We start from the raw sequence: 19279 nt of genomic DNA on the forward strand, positions 1-19279 counted from the left end.
GTCAATTCAGGAAGGCAGCCTGGATAAGGGAGGATTTTTCAATAGTTGCTTGAGTGAGGTAATGGAGAGTGTTTTTCACTAGGAGATAAGTAGGAGCAGGGCCATGCCTGAAGCAAGCAGCCTTTAGGGAAGGGCTAAGGCTAAGGATAGGAGGTGGAAGACAGGGCTGTCGTAAACAAGATCTCGAACCACCCAGCCCCCCGCCCAAGGACTGTGGGTGTGTGTGAACCCTGTGAGATTTTCCTGGTCTGTCTGACTTCAGGCAGTGGTTGATCTCAGTAGCCTCTGCCTCCCTCTGCCTTCCACTTTGCCTTCCTATTCCAAAGTTCTGGAGGAAGCCTGCAGGGAAAAGGAGGGAAAGAGCAGGTGGGGAAGGAAGTGAGGACAGCACTGGATTTCCAGGCACCCGGACTGATGTTCGCAGAGGGGGATCTTACAGCCACAGTCCTGAGGACCTGACAGACATTCACCAGGTGACTATAGGCCACCTAGGATGGTGGTTGGGTGATGGACTCAGAAAGAGGAAGGACTGGGGCGCCTGGGTGGCTCAAGTCAGCTAAGTGTCTGACTCTTGATTTCGGCTCAGGTCATGATCTCGTGGTTTGTTGGTTCAATCCCTGCACTGGGCTCCATGCTGATGGCGTGGGGCCTGCTTGAGATTCTCTCTCCCTCTCTCTTTGCCCCTCTCCCACTCATGCTCATTCTCTCTCTCTCTCTCAAAAATAAATAAAAAACTTAAATAATAACAATAATAATAATAATAATAAGACTGAAAAGATAGGGGGAGGAAGCCTAAGCTGGTCAGAACATCTAGGAACTACCTACCTGGACAAGTTGCCAGGGACCAGCCAAGGTCCTTCATGAAGCCAAAGCAGGACCTTCTTGGACTTACTTATTGTTCAAGGTAGATAGTGCATGGAAGACCCCTCTAACCCGGTGGCTGGCACTGGTAGGGACTCAGTGATCCCACCCAATCACCTCGTCTTGCTGGCATGTTCCTCACTGGTACTGCCGGGTACTTCAAGCGTATATACTAAGGCCAAGGCTTATCCTGTCATCCTGTTCATGCATCTGGCCCTGAGCATTCTCTGCCCCTCCAAACCTCCAAAGCAGAAGAACCAGAAAGGTCCCAGTTCCTGTATTTAGTGTTCTTCATGGACAGAAAGTCCCTCCTCGTTTCCAACTGAAATCCCCAAAGTAGAGCAGTTCCTTTGTTCTGCGCTTTGTTCAGAGGGCAAGGCGAGCAGATCCTGCTCGCGGTGGGGCCACCCCATGCGGTTTTGCCTCCAGCTCTGCTCCCCTGCCTGGCCTGACTGTTCAGGAACATTGCTAAAGCTCTTGGCATGTGTGGCCACATGGAAGGCCAGGCCCCCAGCAGAGGCTGGAGCCCCACTGCTGAACTTGGCCGTTCTGATGTACGCCCCTAATTGCTGAGAAGGGTGCAGTGAGTCAGACACTCAGACATCACTGGAGGAAGAACACGTTGCCTGAATCTTTCTGAACAGCGGTCTGTAGTTTATGACCAAGAGTCTTTATAAGATTCTCCCCTGTATCCAACAATTCCTCTTCTGAGAAAGAAGCCTGAGGAAATAAGCTAAGGCTCAAGCAAAGCTTGTTTGCGTGTTTATCACAGTGTTCTACGTACTGCTGGAAAATTGGAAACAACCTGAGTGGCTAGCAATGACAGAATGGTTAAGTAATTTCTGTATAAAGCTTTTGCGTGATGGTTTGTTATCTTTTTAATTTCTTTTTAATGTTTCTTTATCTCTGAGAGACAGAGAGAGAGCATGAGCAGGGGAGGGGCAGAGACAGAGGGAGACACAGAATCTGAAGCAGGCTCCAGGCTCCAAGCTGTCAGCACAGAGCCCCATGTAGGGCTCAAACCCATGAACCACAAGATCGTGACCTGAGTTGAAGCTGGACGCTTAATCGACTAAGCCACCCGGGCGCCCCATATTATCTATTAACAAGTACACTTTTGAAAACAATTGAATGAGGGGCGCCTGGGTGGCGCAGTCGGTTAAGCGTCCGATTTCAGCCAGGTCACGATCTCGCGGTCCGGGAGTTCGAGCCCCGCGTCGGGCTCTGAGCTGATGGCTCAGAGCCTGGAGCCTGTTTCCGATTCTGTGTCTCCCTCTCTCTCTGCCCCTCCCCCGTTCATGCTCTGTCTCTCTCTGTCCCAAAAATAAATAAACGTTGACAAAAAAAAATTAAAAAAAAAAAAAGAAAACAATTGAATGAAAAGTAAAAATGCTTAATTCATAGTAAATGAAGAGACATGACATGTATGTATAGTGTAATCACAGTTTTATGCGTGCGAATATGAATAGTAAAAAGCCTGGAAGAAACCCAAACACCTAGCAATGCTAAATGTAGACTAGTAGGTTTGTAGATGATAGGCTTTTTTCTTCTTTGTGTCGTTCTAGATTTTCCAAGTTTTTTCTAATAGCGTATTATTTTTATAAGAACTACCCTTGATTAAGCACGTTCCACATGCTACTGTGCTAAGCATTTTTCACACTGCTTTAGATTGAGTGTTTGTGTCCCCCCAAATTCCTATGTTGAAATCTTAATCTCCAAGGTAATTGTATTAGGAAGTGGGGTCTTTGGTTAAGTGGTTGTGTCAGGAGGGCAGAGCCCCTCATGAATGGAATCAGTGCCCTTTAAAGAAGAGACCCCAGAGAGCTCCCTCACTTTTCCACCATGTGAGGACACAGCCAGAGGCAGCCGGCTGTGATCCGAGAAGCAAGTTCTCACGAGACGGCAAGTCTGCCGACACCGTGACCATGATCACAGCCCCCAGAACTGTGAATAAGTTCTGTTGCTTATAAGCCACCCGGTCTGTGATATTCTGTTAAAGCAACCCAAATGAACGAAGACACACATTATCTCATTTTATTTTTATCGCAACTCAGTGAGATAGATACCCTTATTTTTCAGATGAAACAACCAAAGCTTGCAGAGCGTAAGTAGCTTTCCCTACACCGCCCCGTTTATAAATAGCAGAACCACATCCTGAACAACACCCCCCAAAAAGTTACAGAAAGTTAATGCAGTCATTCAGGGTGGGCGTGGGGTGGATAAGTGGTGCTGATCTGCCTGGCTTTTGGGTTTCTGGCCTAAATGTGCAAATGTTAATGTGTCCCACCTCAGGGGGCCCTGTTACCTCAGCCCTGTTTGCTGGGCAGTTCTGGTCAAACCTGACCAACCTCTCCAGGCAAAGGTGGCCCCCCTCGGAGACCCTGTACCGGGATGTACGGGACAACGGAGGGAGGCCCCGGGTGTAGACAGGGTGGGACAAGTGCACTCCTAGATGTGTTCGGCATAATAGGAGAGGGCGGGGCATGGTGGGGGGGGGGCGATGCTTCCCCATGTTCGGTTCGTGTGAGACCCCCAGCTCCCCTGTTAGCGTCCTGGTGTCTGGCAGGACTCTGGGCCTTGGGAGGCTACACCCTGGGAGCCTCACAGCCCATCGGACCCTTTCCCATGATTGAGGTCAGCAGGGGGAGGGGAGGATTCTCTCCTGCAGCCTGGCCCCTTGCCTTGGGCTGTACTGAGGCCTGGCCTCTCCTCTGTGCGTGACTCCTACACGAATGTGCTGCTGAAGAAAGCGGGGGGGTGGGAGACGGGCAGGGACACGTGTCCTGGCTTGGCAGCATTGTACTGGCAGGAATGAGGCCCAAGCATGGTTTTAGCTTGGCTCTGAGGGTAGTAGCTGGTGGAGCCGGCAGGACAGGGGTACTCCGTTTTGCTCAAGACACGTAGGCAACCAACACTTTTATCTCTCCACGGCTCAGGAATGAGAGGAGTTAGGGAAGTTGAATTCTCTTTTTTGCTGGAATTGCTTGCCCCACTTCTCAGATGGAAAAGTTAAGGCCTGGAGACTGAATAATTCAGAGAGATACTTAGCACTGGAATCCAGTCCAACGGTCACATTCTTGGGCTGCTCTCGACTGTTGGGCCTGCCCCCAGCTCCGCACTCGTGCCTTTTCGCCCCACCCCCACCCCTCCTGTATTCTGAAGTTTGTGAGGAAAGTAGAGCTGGCTTATCGCTAGTGTAGCCAGCCTAAAGCTGACTTAACTAGGCAGGAGGTCTGGTCTGCAGCTCACAGCTCAGTCTGACTGATGGGTTTGCAGTCAGATTGAGAGTCCAGTCCTCTACAAATGCCAGGATGTGGCACCCCAGCCAGGGTACTAGCCGACACATGACAGAGTGGCAGGGCCTCTGGACAGGAGGGCTTTAAGAGCAGTCCAGAATCCCCCACACCTCTCCTACCCCAGCACCAAAGAATTTCCCTCCCCTGCCCCAGCCCAGTGGCCCTGGACTTTGGGGGCCTGGAGAGTATGTGGGGCATGTTGAGTGATAGGTCCTCCGTCTGCCTGACTGGAAAAACCATCGATGGAAGCACACTGCAGGCTTTAAGTTGAGGAAGAAAAATAACAATAAAGTGAGTGTGAGAAAGTCGGAGCTGACAGGTCTGGTGGGAGAGGCAGTCATCTGGCTGGCTGCCTGGGGGTCTACGCAGGTTCCAGTTTCTCTGTCTGAGATGAGTTCCCCCACCCCCAAGGCTCCATTTACTCCTGCTCCTCCCCCATTCATTAGCTCTAGGGTCCATCTGGAATCTAAGCTATTGCTCGGGAAGCCAGAGCTCTAGTAACAGTGGCCTAGAGGAAGTAACCAGACACACACACACACACACACACACACACACACACACACACACGCACAGACCAGAGAGAGAGAGAATCAGATGCGGGTGAGACATGGGCTGTCTTTGGAGCAGCTCCCCAGGGGCCTAGGCAACTGTACTCTAGTGATACAGAGCTCCCAAGCTCTCATTTGCCTCACAGGAGAGCATACCACATTCTAGAAACAGCCAGAGGGGGTTTTGGAGCTGGGGGTGTGGAGCAGGAGGTGTTCTGGAGCAGAGCGAAGCTGCGTGTGGCTGCACATACTCCCCATGCCAGCTCAACTTCCTGGGAGGTATTTATAACCCAAGCCTCCAGCCCCCTGTGATTTGTGGGACAGCTTTAAACCATTGATTTTCATTAGCACTAAATCATTTCTCTTGGCTAATTGAAAAGGAACCAAGGATACTGACAGTGGAGCCGTTTATACGGATCAAATCAGTGAAAAATGCCAATATGCTGATACAGTGCAAGTCTTCAGTTGGGCATCTCTGGGGCCCCTCCCTGGAGCTCAAAATTCACTTTTCTCTCAAAGGCCAGAGGCTGTGAGAAACTACTCCCTATCCACTCGGAGGATCCATTGCGCCCCATCTTGACCCCAAGACTGGAAAACCAGGAAATGGACCTGATTCTTAGCAGAAGGGATGGAGGTTAGACATTTGGAAGATCTTCCAGCATTGAGAGATGGGACAGGAGGTTCTGAGAGTAGTGTTGGAGGAACAGTGAACGTTTCTTCTATATAGGTTGTTTGAGTTTTACATATGTCCTGTCTGTCAGCCTGGGCTTAGCACAGAATAGGCATGAGGCTAGGGAACACTCTTTGGGAGGGTGCTGGAGTTGCTCTGAGAATGCCAAGTCTGGGCAGTACAGTATTTGGAAGCCATCTCGTGGGAAAGAGGGTTGGGCTCAGCTGGACTGGGCCTGAAAGGTGGGTTGTTGGCACCAGCTTGATCATTTACTATAAATGCCAGGAAACCAAACTGTTTGTTATTACCTGAGATTAACTTGGCCAGTCCCATCTTCCTCTGTAAGAACATGTTACCATCTGGCCAGAAGGAAGACCTTTCTACAGTTTTACAGTTAAAGGAGCTCCTGTGGATGTTGGCAGAGCCCTGGGCCCCAGGGGTGGAGAGGGGAGGAGAATAATGAGTTCCACTACTGTGGACAATCCTAATCCCCATTCTGAGCCAGGAGCCAGCCAGGCGGGCGCTGAGAGTACTGAGCCCCCACCTTTTGCCTGCCAAGTCCTAGCCAGCAGACCCGTTTCCTTGCCTCCTGCCAATGCTCTGCCCGCTCTGTCCATGCTTGCCCTGAAGAGACAACGCTGCTGGCTGCCCATCCCGTCCCTTTCTCAGTACTGACTGGGGTGATCACCTTCTCTGCCAAGGAGCAAGCCAAGCTACATGGTCCTTAGCTGGTTTACTGGAGCCTAAAACCTACAGGCTAAGAGCTTGGGGAAGGGGGCTGGCTTCAAACCTCCTCTACTATGGCCCCACTACCATGCATCCACATCTCAGACCTTCCTTGATCTCTGTCCTTAGAGACTGGCAGAGATAAGAGGCTGGAACAGAAGGAGAAACATTTAGTAAGTAGTCATTGCAGTCCTGTCCTTAGCCCAGGGGACTCCCCCATGATGCCCAGCCTTAGGGTCTTATGTGGAGGGGAGACTGTGTGGTGTGGGGAAGAGCACCGGACCAGGAGTCACCCCAGGCACCACCATTACTCGGTGGTGTGGCTTGGGACAAGTTCCTTCCTCTAGGTATAGGGATGTTATCAATTGCCTTTATCCCCCATCTCTAACTCCGTGTGAGCTGTAGAAAATCTATAATCCACAAATGTTAAATGAAAATTGTGGAGGGGCGCCCGGGTGGCTCCAAAATTGTGTACACATAGTGAAGGTGTTGGGGCCTATTTTTCCAAGGAAAGCCTGCGAGCACACTGCTGGAGAGCCCAGAGCCCTTGAGATGGACAAAGATAGGAGGACACAGAGTACCCCCTCATCTCTAGACTGGATGGGAAATGGGCCAAAGGGAAGGGACAGGGAGAGGAAGACAGACTGAAGCTACAGACGTGTGTGTGTGTGTGTGTGTGTGTGTGTGTGTGTGTGTGTATCAGTGTGTGGATATGGGTCAGTGTGAGTGACTATCAGTATGTGGATGTGGGCAGGTGTGGGTGAGTGGGTGTATGTGTGTGTGAGCATGACACTATATATGTGATACTTGGCCGAGAGGTGAGGCAACACAAGTCACCTCTTTGCTGGGGCATCAGAGGACACAGGTCTCTGTTCCCTGAAGTGTTCAGCCTCCGTGGACCAGGCTGGGCCTCCAAGCTGAGGTTTGGCTCTGGGAGCAGCCAGTCAGGCTTTCAAGGACAGAAGACAGTACGTGGCAGGTAGAGGAAGAAATCTTGCATAGAGGCCTGTGTGAGTCCAGTTTTGTCTGTAGTGTGTGGATCCCTGAGAGTCATCCTGTCCACCTGCTGCCTCTGAAGAGGTTGCCCCTAAGCCACCCTCCTGCTGTCAGGACTGCCTCAACTTCAGAAGGGGCCCCACGAGAGAGGTTTCCCCATGTCTCTCACTAGTCCCTGCCACAGTTTATTTTGGAAAATTCTCCAACTTTGTTTATCCTCCCTACCCCAATCCCATGTAAACTCTGCCCTACTCATACTCAAATGAGGAAATAGAAATTTAGGTTAGAGGGAAATATATGTGATAACATTTATGTTGTTCTGACTGTCTGTGACAAAAGATGCCAGTGGGACATGTGAGTAGAACAGAGAAGGGAGATACATGCTGTGCTGATGCTCTAGTTGACTTAATAACTAACATTTATTCAGTGACTTGTATGGGTTTGTATGAGCCAGGCACTGTCTTAATGATTTTCCTATAATAACTCACTGAATTTTTATAACGACGTTATATAGATATTGTTATTATTATCATTCCTATTTTACAGACGAGGAAGCAGACCAGGGAGGCTAAATAGCTTGCTCAGGACCACAAGCTAGGAAGCTGCAGTGGAAGCTAGCTTTGCATGGGGGTGGGGTGTTGGGAAGATGCTCCAGGTCCTATGTTCTTAACCACTACCCTCTACTGTGCAGCATCTGTACCTCAGTGCTTGAGTCTAGAGATACTGCAAACTTTAACCATCTTTCCCTCTTCCTGAGAAGCCAAGTTTTTCCTCCTTATGTTTCAGCCTTTCAGTAACAAACCAGGGAAGATAAATCATTTGCCCAAATTCACTCAGCTCATGATGGAGTCATCTGACCAGCACCCAGAGTCCCACTTCCCAGACATCTTTTTTTTTTGCTTTTCCTTCCTCCCTTTCTTCCTCCCTCCCTCTCTCCCTTCCTTCCTTTCCTTCCTTCCTCCATGTCTTTTTCTTCTCTTTCATTTTTCTTCTCTTTTATTTTTTATTAAAAATTTTTTTTAATGTTTATTTTGTGAGAGAGCGCATATGAGCAGGGAGTGAGCAGAGAAAGAGGGAGAGAGAGAATTCCAAGCAGGCTGTCAGCACAGATCCGGTCGCCGGGCTCGAACTCACAAACGTGAGATCATGACCTGAGTTATAATCAAGAGTGGGATACTTGACCGATTGAGTCACCCAAGCACCCCCTTTTTTCTCTTCTCTTCTCTTCTCTTCTCTTCTCTTCTCTTCTCTTCTCTTCTCTTCTCTTCTCTTCTCTTCTCTTCTCTTCTCGTCTTCCATATCCACCCTTTTGATGCTGTGGTTAAAATGTTCTGACTTTTTGAAATGGGCATCCTAACCACATTCACAAAGCGCAGACGCGGCTCCTTTAACGGGGACACTGCAGGAGGAGCTGTCCTATCAGCACCACGGCCGCCGCCCCGCGCACAGCGCGCGCCCCGCCCACTCCGCCACCTCTGCGGGAGTCTCAAGGGCAGAAAGGGCGGCAGAGAGTCTTGGCCGGGAATCTGCAGCCTGGCTCGTCCTCCAGACCTGGAAGGGACCGCTGAATACAGTGCCCGCCTTCCCTCCCCTCATCCCGCCTCTGACCCCGCAGATCTGAGGGAACTGGCGCTTAAGCTCTCCCCACATTCCGAGCTAGAGTGAAATATTTATAGGCCAAAATTACTTCCTGGCTCTGGGGTTTACAGAGCATTGCGGAGCCAGGGGCCTCTGTTTGTCCTGATGGGGCCTGAGGCCAGAATGATTCAAGGCTGACAAAAGCTGGGAGGTTGGGGGTGCAAGGGAGTCAGCTGTGAGGCCTGGATTGAGGCTGTAGGATGAGCAACAGAGCAGGGTAGTTACAGACACTGGCTGGTTCCACTGTCTGTGCTTAATCTTGGCTCTCCCATCTACCAGCTGTGTGATTACGAGCAAATTCCTCAGCCTCTCTGTGCTTTGCTGCCACTTGCCTGTGAAGTGGGAATGATAATATAATAGCACCAACTCATAGGCCAATTGCAAGTTAATGTAGGTTAAAAAACCGAACAGTGCCTGGCATGCAGTCGGTAAATGCAATTAAAAAGTGTTGGATTTAAAAATAAAGCAAGACCCCAGGGTGAGGATGAGAGAACAGACAGTTGGGGTGTGGGCTGAAAAAGGTAGAGGGGGACAAAATGGAAGTACATGTTGGGTAGGGCTACACACTGTGTTCAATGGCTGGGACTGTGCCACTTCTCCCTGGATGCCACCAGCCTCTCGACTCACCTGCCATCCATCAGATTGTCCCAGTCTGTGTCTGAATTTGTCTCCTTCCCTTTTGGAAAGAAGGGCAGCTGTTCTCCTTAACATAATTTTTGCCATTTCTTGGGTACCTACTATGCGCCAGGCACCGTGCTAAGTACCTTATCTTTATTCTCTCATTTAATCTTTACAAAACTCTATGACCGCTTATTTCAGATGAGGACTTTGGGCTCAAAAAAGTTGAATAATTTATCTAAAAGCCACATAGCAAGAAGTAGCAAATCTGGGATTTGAACCCGGGTCTTCCTGACTCAGAAGCCTTTACTCTTTCCATTACACAATTTCCAAACTATCTAGTTTCCTACCCCATCCACTCGTGGGTGTTACTGCATCCATCATGGGCAGTGTTTTTCCTGTTAATGCTACAGGTTTTTGATCCAAGCCTGGCAGGGTCTCTGATCTCCTTTGCTCTGCTGGAGGCTCCAGAAGAACCAGGCAGCTCAGCCTCCATCCCTGGGCATCTAGGATGGAAGGACACTTGGAAAAAAGTCCTTTGTCCCTATGATCATAATAACAATACTTGTTGAGTCCTTATTATGTGCCAGGTTCCGTCCTAAGCACTACATGTATTAACTAATTTACTCTTCAAAGCAGGGAAGAGGAGATCCTAGTCTCAGCCTCATTTTACCAATGAGGAAACTCAGAGTTTATGGAATTTGCCCAAGGCTACACCATCAGCAAATGGCAGAGCCAAGCTTTGGACCTAGACACTGTGACTCCAGAGTTTATTCTGTCACCACTACACTGGAGAGCAGAGTATGTGTTGGAGGACTGATGGATAGACCCCTGGGCATGGGAGGTTCAGTCGTCAAATCTGTTGTTTGCCAGATCTCAGACCAACCCCCAACCCTGCTGCTGCCTCTTCCTTGTAGCCTTCTCTGATTCTACCTTATTGTCAGACTGATACACACACAGCCCCATAGCACTTTGTTTTGCCTCTTTTGACACACCGCATGTGTGCTTGTGATGACTGCGCATGTTTCCTGCTTCCCCATACCAGATTGTTGGCTTCCTGAGAGCAGAACCTAGGTCTCAGCCATGGTGATTGCCACAGCACCTGGCAATGCACCTGGCATGTGGAAGGTATTCAACCAAGGTGTGTGTTGTTGAACAAAGGGATCTTGCTGTGAATCCTTTCCAAAGTGCTACGAGCTTTTGTAATGGGGAGTACTGACTCCCTAATGTAATTTTTTGAGGACAGAGATCCCTGGAATGAGTGAACTAAGAAACAAGGTCTCAAGTGAGACCCTCTTCTTGAATCTATTCACTGAGTTTAAATGAAATTGCAGATCAGGGCGGAAGGAAGAAGGGGAAGGAAGAAGAGAGAGCGTGTTTAGGAGTAGGGGATCTGGTAGGATTCCCCAGCACCACATGTGCATGCACACACACATTCACATAAGAAAGAAATGGTCTCCTTGTTTCCACTCCTAGCTCCTTGCCTTCTGCCCTTGAGCCTCCCCAGATATATTGTGAAGGTATCACAAAAGATGATTAGTACTGACAGCCAGTACTTGAACAGGGCCTGTCCAAAAGAGATATAGATTGTCCTGCTTCTCTAGGACATTTTTGTCTGACAGTGAGCACCAGGAAATGGAAGCCATTACAGCTAACCCTGTTCTCCCCAGGAGGCTGAACGTTTTCTAGATACTACCTCGTTCAGCCTCCTTAGGATATGAAGCTATGGAGAGCAAGGAGGCAGAATTTCCCCCTCATTTGACAGAATGAGAAACTGAGCCCCAGAGCAAGTGTGGGAGCTTCCCAAATCACTCGGTCCATTAACAATGCAGCTTGGGTGCCATGGCCAGTAGATAACTTTTGGGGCCGCAGCAGAGATCATCTGCACAGAGGCCTCACCCTTGAGATACTATTGGAGATACTATTGTCCATGTGTCTCAGTTAAGACCCTGCCTCCCATGAGCACTCTCTCCCCCCTTTTCCCCAGGTCTCCCATCTACTGTAGTCTTGTAATTCCATAGTCTTCCTCCTCAATTCCCACCTACCCCAAGTATGCCACCTGCTGCCAACTGGGCATATTAAGCATGTGGCCAGGCTGGATTTGGCCCATTATCTCCCTCCCCAGCCGCATTCATTGCCTATAGCCTCTTACAAGGCAGTGCCCTGAGACCACCTTGACCCCTAGTACCACCAAAGGCAAACAGGATATGAACAGTACAAGGGTAGCTGGCTAGATCTGAGGAGTGCTGGAGAAAAAGAGAGGAGGAGGAGGCCTCCAGAGACCTGTGACTGATTTCCTTTTCTGTTTTCCACCCTGTGAACTGGATTTACGCCCCCTTCTACCCTCCCCTACAATCTCTGGAAGGCCCAGACCTGTCAATCACAGCAACAACAGTGTGGATATGGAGGCTGAGGAGTACTTCCTGAGGCTGGACTTGCATTGGTAGCTGTGGTCTAGGGAATCCATCCTTGGGCCTCAGGGTCCTGCTCATCTGCTTTTGAATCACAGCTTTACTGCTCTCTAGCTATGTTTGTAGTTTGGCAGCTGACTTAACCTTCTCAGCCTTGTTTTCCTGACCTGGCAAATGGGGATAATCAAAGCTACTTTAGAAGGTTGTTGTGAGGGTTAGAAACCATGTCTCAATGAAAGAGAGATACTGATACTGTCTAGGGAAGAGGGATTTGCTGGGTGTCCCCTTGAGATCTCTGTAAGGATACTGAAGCACCTGGGAATTCCCACTCTAAAGGCAAACCAGGAAGGCTCCTTTGTGCCCCATTTCCTGCCAGGCTAAAAGAGTTCAATGTATTTGGGGATCCCTCCTCCACCACCTGATTGTAGACCTAAGGGTGGTCTGATTCTCCTAGGCTCCCACCTGGGAGAGTGGTTGTTACATCCTGTGTGGTGCTGTTCCTGGTCTAGGTGAGGGCTGTCATGGGCACGGGCGGGGTGTGGGAGAGAGCAGGGCCCCAACTGCAGTGAAGAGGGAGGGGTGTGGCTCCTGTGACCTACCACAGGAATGTTTTTAAATCTTCTTCCATCAGCCTTTGAAAAAATGATGATCCAGTGAAAGCAGCAACTGCATCTGCTCCATTAGCAAGTGAAGTAGAATCAGCTTTCTCCGCCTTAGGGCTCTCTTGGCTGGAACTCTGGTCAGTCCTTGATGTAGGGCTTGGGGGAGTCTGGGGATGCTTCAGGGACAACGTAGGTGAGTTGGGCTCTTGGGGGGTCCCTGGGCATTACAACGTGGGTAGGGGAGCGGTTCCCAGGAGAGGTGCAGGTGGAGCCTAGATACAGCTGTAGGTTTCATCACAGAGGTAGCTCCCAGAGGGGGTGGTCTGGTGCGCTCATGTGGCCATGGTCCCCTAATGGGGACTCAGCCCAAGGGGAGAGGCAGAAGTGGCCTGTGTGGCACCGTGCCAGTGCAGGGATTAAACATGGGAACGCTGAAATCTCGGGGGTATGGCTGTCATGGGTCGGTGGTCTTGGGTCCTTGTCGTGGGTGGTCAGCTGATTAGCTCAGTCGGCCAGTGCATGGCTCAGCTCTGTGCTGGACGCCAAGGTCAGCAGCTCAGGGACCACACACGCCTTTCATCGGGTCCATTCTTGTCCCTTTGGTCCTGCTTGGCATTGTCAGTGAGGCACGTAGCTGATCGTTAGTGGAATGGAGGGATAGGAGAAGGATGACAGAGTAAATCTGCTCTCACCGCTACTGGGGAAGAATCCTCACTACGGTCTTGAGGCCAGGCTAAAGCATAGTGCTCCTTCTTATCTTAAAGACCCTCTATTTCTCCACCTGGCAGCAGTTGCTAGATTTTATCATGTTCTTATTTTGCAGGCTGAGCATGGAGATTCTCACAGCTGCTGTTAGTACCTACTTGACACATTCTGAGATCTCTTTGTGGAAGTACTTCTCAGGCCCTCCAATGGGACTGTCTCTGGCATGCTGGGGGCTGGGGACAGGGCAGCACGCCCTGTATGGGAGACGGTGGGCAGGCAAAGGGTGACTTAAGAGCGTCCTTTCAGACTGTAGCCTGGTGGGTGGGAAGGAAGTAGGAGTCGGGGAAGCCTTGGACGGGGTCCTACGGGCCTAGGTGATGGGGCAGCCACTGGAGGAGTGGAGGCAAGCTGGTTGTGCGCGTCTGAACACACGTGGCTTTGCCCTGTCTGCTGGAGGACATTCAGCTCATTCAATAGTGGCATCAAGTCATTCAGGTACAAATTAGAGGAAAGGAGGAGGAGGTCATTGTATTTCTCTTCCTAGTGGAAATTATTTCATCCGTGAGTAGGGCAGTCCTGAAGCCCTGACTCTCGGTCATTTCGCGCTGTAGTTCTATAAATCCATCAATGTTTAGGGGTCTACCTTGACTTCTCACAGTTTAGCCTGTAACTGGTCCCGGGCCACAGAGTCAAAGGTCAGAGCAAGGCCAACAACAGCCAGAAACAATCCCTTGCAGTTGCCGACAGCTTTTTCCACAGTGTGAAAGGGGCCACCCCAGTGGTCTCGGGTGGACCAGCCGTACCGTGGTGGCCTTTTCTCTGCCCACGTGTCCTCTGTCTCCGTCTTCACCCAGAGCCCGTTTACCCCTGGAGGGTCAACTTGAGCATTTGCCTCCTCGTACATAAACATTTGCCTACATTTTCAATCCTTTCCCTAGGACACATTTCTAGATCTGGCATTGTTCCCACAGCAGTGTATGAGAGCCCTGTGGCCCTGTACCAATGGTGGATAATATGCATTTTCTAAAAGGTAGTAAATTCGATAGCAGAAACGATAACATTTAACGGGCATCTCTTCGATTTTAAGGAGGCCTTTTCTTTTTGTTGGGTTTTGGCCAATTGTATGTATTATTTTGTGAATTCCTGGTTCAAGTCTTTTGCTTTTTCATTCTGTGGGGCATTTGCTTTCTTTTATTGATTTGATAGAATTCCCTGTGCTTAAAGGTATTAACTCCTTGTCCCCCGTATATGTTGCGAGTATCTTTATAGTTTCTTGGTGGCTTGAACCTTTTGAAAGGGCTCTTGTGTTCATACAGAGATTTTCATTCTTATGCACTCAAGTCTATCAGTGCTTTCTTTTGTAATTTCTGCCTCTGACGTGGGGCATCTAAAGGCCTTTCCCACCACAAAATTATGGAAGCATTTATGTGTGTGCTCTGAAAATTCTTTTATGGTTTCATTTTCTACATTTCCTACACTTAACTCTTTCACCTATCTGAAATTGATTGATTGTGTCTTTGTAAATGGCTTCACATTCCCTTGGGAATGAAAGTGATTAATAGAGCAATTAATTCATTAATTAACATGGCAGGGAAGAGAAGCTGGTAGAGGAGGAGAGGTTGAGGGTATGGGAGAGAGATGCGATAATTAATGGATCAGGGTCTGGGAGGGAAGGGATTGAGTGCTGGGGGAGGGGGGTACCTAGAGGGTTCTGCCTGTATCTAAACGTGGGACACTCAATCTGTGAGACCAGAGGCCCAGGGGGCAGAGGGCACTTTTGCTAGGTTGGGAGGTGGATGGGGAATGGGCTAGAAAGGAAGACTGAGTCCAGTGCCCAAATCTCCAGTGACTGAAGGGGTGGGGGCAGTGGATAGGGACCAGGAGAGATGGGCATCAACAAAGACCAGTGAATAGTATGAGCCAGGTGGCAGGAGCCCGAGGTCAGAGAAGGTTCGCAAGTTTATGATTGGTGGGGATTGGGATCGGCTGCTCTGCCTTTGGGCCCAGTGGGATCTGGAGGATTACACTCCGCTGGAGAGGTATCCTGGACACTTTTGTCAGATAAAGTGGCAAGTGGAAGGAACATGCAGAGCAAAGGCGGACGGCACAAGGAAGTTGGTTTACCGTGGTCAGTGCCTTGTAGACTCAGGGTACGAGGAGGGGTCTATCCCCTATCAGTGGAGGGCAACAGAGGCAAGGGAAGCCAGATTAACTCCGTTTGTAGAGAGCACCATAGTTCCCAAAACACTTTCACATATGTGTCTGCATAGGAGACTCACAGCAGCATTTGAGAGAGGGGAGGTAAAGGGGTTTTTGTCCAGAGTCAGGCAGGGAGGCACTGACTGAATCAGGATGTGAAGCCAGGAGTCCCAGTGTCCAGCCTGGATGCTGATGCCTCCTCCCCTGACCTCATCATCATCTTTATACCCTCAGGGTTAGAAACTCAGGATGGTGCCTAACAATCTTCTTTTCTCTCCTCTCTCTGCAGGACAGTAGTCCTCATTGCCACCTTGCTCACCATGAATGGGATGGCCAATGTGAACTCGGCCAGCCGGCCCCACTATGCCTCCTCCATACCTGTGCCTCGGGCTGCTTCCCAGACCAGGATTCATACACCGGGCGCGTCTCCCCAGCTGCGGCCACGCCAGGCCGGCCTGGCCCTGAGCCCCCAGCGTTCGGCCTCCCCGAGACTGGGCAAAGCAGGAGGCCCTTCCAGAAACTCCTCTCCTAAGGCCTCTCGGGGGAGAGGCTCCCCCAAGACTTCTGGGGCAGGGAGAGAGTCAGCTGAGGGTGGTGAAGGCCTCTCCAGCTCCCCATGGAGCAGTCCCAGGGCAAGCCCAAAAGCTGCCCTCTCCAGCCGGGCTGGGTCCAGAAGAACTGGGGAGACACAAGGCACCCAGGGAAAGAAGAAGGTGGCTCAGGAAGGGATTCCAGTCCGCCAGACCCGGGGCAGGAGCCCATCCCGAATGAGCTCTCATGGAGAAACTCAAATACCAGGGGCTCCTGAAGGTCGAAAACCTCCTAACCACCTGGGAAAGGACCAAAGAGATACAAACTACAAAAGTCCAGGGGTCTTGAAGTCTTTGGAGCCTGATGCCGGGGCAGCATCAGGGGCTTCTTCCCCAGTGTGCAGCCCTGTGCAGAGCAAGCGCCCCTCCCCCACCCCAGGGGCCATCAGCTTCGCCTCGGTCCATCAGCAGAGTCAGCCAGTCACAGCCACAGTAGCCCCCTTCCAGTACAGGTGAGCTGGGGTGGGGGGCAGATGGGGAGGAAGGGAGGGAAGCATGGAGCTGGGATTCAGTGGCAAGTCCAAAGAGGAGGGAGCCTAGGTGATGAGTAGCTGGTGGAGACCAGGGGGCCCGGAGTATAGAGGAAGTGAGGCAAAGAGTTGGGAGAGCGGAGATAGGATTGGGGACATAAAAGGTGGACCAGGATCTAAGCAAGGTTTTGGTCAGAGGCCTCAACTCTGGGGACTGTGTAACAAACAGGATCATAAGGAGAGTACCATCCCAAAATGTCCATCTCCCTGGGCTCTGAGACAGTAGATTAGGGTGTTGTGGATGCTTAAGCAGCTAGAGGTGCAGGTAGGTAGGTCAGTCTCACCCAGCTCATCTGGGATATCTGCCACCACTGTGAGTTAGACTAACTGCATTGTCATGGGCATGGTGCCTTCAGTTCATAGTGAGTGAAGTCCTAACTGTTCCTCCTGGCCTTCCCATAATACTCTGTATCTGTCTGTCTGTCACTCACTCTCTTTCTGTCCACTTACTATATTTCTTTATACATAACTGTTTACCTCGTGCCTGGCCTACCAAGGACAGTCAGTATTGCTTTCTAAATGGTCAGACAGGGGTCGCCACCTTTGGCGGTGGCCCAACCACCATTCATAACAACATGGTCAACAAATTAGTCTCTAGTTTTCTTTAGACGTGGCGACTTGAGTGCATAGGAAAACATGTCCATCAAGTACATATGCTTTTTTTTCTTTTTTCCTTTTTTTTAAATGTTTATTTGTTTTGAAAGAGAGAGAGAGAGAGCAGGGGAAGGGCAGAGAGAGAATCCCAAGCAGGCTCCACACTGTCAGCACAGAGCCTGACGTGGGGCTCAAACCCACGAATTGTGAGATCATGACCTGAGTTGAAACCAAGAGTCGGTGGCTTAACCAACAGAGCCACCCAGGTGCCCTTAGTATACACGCTTTTTAAATAAAAATATAACTTTACTGGGGTGCCTGGGTGGCTCAGTCGGTTAAGCATCTGACTTCAGCTCAGGTCATGATCTCATGGCTTGCGGGTTCATGCCCTGCGTCGGGCTCTGTGCTGACAGCTCGGAGCCTGGAGCCTGCTTCAGATTCTGTGTCTGCCTCCCTCTCTGCCCCTCCCCCACTCATGCTCTATCTCTCAAAAATAAATAAACATTAAAAATAATAATAATAATTGAAAAAAATATATATATAACTTTACTAAAATGGCCACATTAAGGAAACCAAGTTTTTTTTTTTTCAATATATGAAGTTTATTGTCAAATTGGTTTCCATACAACACCCAGTGCTCATCCCAAAAGGTGCCCTCCTCAATACCCATCACCCACCCTCCCCTCCCTCCCACCCCCATCAATCCTCAGTTTGTTCTCAGTTTTTAAGAGTCTCTTATGCTTTGGCTCTCTCTCCCATTCTAACCTCTTTTTTTTCTTTTTTTTTTTCCTTCCCCTCTCCCATGGGTTTCTGTTAAGTTTCTCAGGATCTACATAAGAGTGAAAACATATGGCATCTGTCTTTCTCTGTATGGCTTATTTCACTTAGCATCACACTCTCCAGTTCCATCCACGTTGCTACAAAGGGCCATATTTCATTCTTTCTCATTGCCACGTAGTACTCCATTGTGTATATAAACCACAATTTCTTTATCCATTCATCAGTTGATGGACATTTAGGCTCTTTCCATAATTTGGCTATTGTTGAGAGTGCTGCTATGAACATTGGGGTACAAGTGCCCCTATGCATCAGTACTCCTGTATCCCTTGGGTAAATTCCTAGCAGTGCTATTGCTGGGTCATAGGGTAGGTCTATTTTTAATTTTCTGGGGAACCTCCACACTGTTTTCCAGAGTAGCTGCACCAATTTGCATTCCCACCAACAGTGCAAGAGGGTTCCCGTTTCTCCACATCCTCTCCAGCATCTATAGTCTCCTGATTTGTTCATTTTGGCCACTCTGACTGGCGTGAGGTGATATCTGAGTGTGGTTTTGATTTGTATTTCCCTGATGAGGAGCGACGTTGAGCATCTTTTCATGTGCCTGTTGGCCATCCGGATGTCTTCTTGAGAGAAGTGTCTATTCATGTTTTCTGCCCATCTCTTCACTGGGTTATTTGTAAGGAAACCAAGTTTTAATTACTGAGCGTCACATGGTTTAGAGAGGCTCAAATGCAAATTAAGTACCTCCCTGACTAACCTGACTTTCTGGGTTTTCTCTCTGTGCTAGTGTGAGGAGAAACCCACTTCTGTTTGGGGTTTAAAAAGTTGGTACAGGGGCGCCTGGGTGGCTCAGTCGGTTAAGCGGCCGACTTCGGCTCAGGTCACGATCTCGCGGTCTGTGAGTTCGAGCCCCGTGTCGGGCTCTGTGCTGACAGCTCAGAGCCTGGAGCCTGTTTCGGATTCTGTGTCTCCCTCTCTCTGACCCTCCCCCGTTCATGCTCTGTCTCTCTCTGTCTCAAAAATAAATAAACGTTAAAAAAAGTTAAAAAAAAAGTTGGTACACCATTCCTGGGACACAGGGAATCTCTGTGGTGACAGAGCGTCTAGAGGGGGGCAGTGGAAACCGTGAGGAGCTTTGACTTTTATTAGGAGCCAACAGTGTGACTCAGGCTCTGAAAAGTTCCGGGCACTCTTACACCTCAGCAGTAGATGTCCAGTGTTCAGGACAAGGAAGCCAATATTCCCACTCTGTTCACCATGTGGTCAGGCCTCTTTTAGAGTATCACTTCGGGACATCACATTTTAAAAGGACACTGATGCACAAAAACACATTTCGAGAAAGATGGACAGGTTGGTGCGGGATCCAAAAAAGGTGTGAGAAGAATGGTGAAAGGAACCGAGGCAGTTTACTTTGGAAAAGGAAGCCTTCGCGAGAGGCTCTGAGAGCTGTTCTCAAATATTTGAAGAGCTGTCATGTTGTAAGATAACTTAGGTTTACCTGGTGCAGCTCCAGAG

The 19279-nt window shown here is 49.7% G+C and overlaps 1 protein-coding gene across 10 annotated transcripts in view; it reads left to right on the plus strand.

Annotated features, from left to right (window-relative positions):
- NAV1 (neuron navigator 1) overlaps positions 1-19279 on the plus strand; it is a 247703-nt gene that overhangs the window by 56317 nt on the left and 172107 nt on the right. For all 10 annotated transcript variants that reach the window (XM_043568835.1, XM_043568840.1, XM_043568841.1 and 7 more), the window contains exon 2: positions 15560-16312. In XM_043568835.1, the coding sequence (XP_043424770.1) occupies positions 15560-16312 (753 nt within the window). The remainder of the gene's footprint in view (positions 1-15559; positions 16313-19279) is intronic.

This window comes from Prionailurus bengalensis, chromosome E4 (genome assembly GCF_016509475.1).
Source record: "Prionailurus bengalensis isolate Pbe53 chromosome E4, Fcat_Pben_1.1_paternal_pri, whole genome shotgun sequence".
NCBI lineage: Eukaryota > Metazoa > Chordata > Mammalia > Carnivora > Felidae > Prionailurus > Prionailurus bengalensis.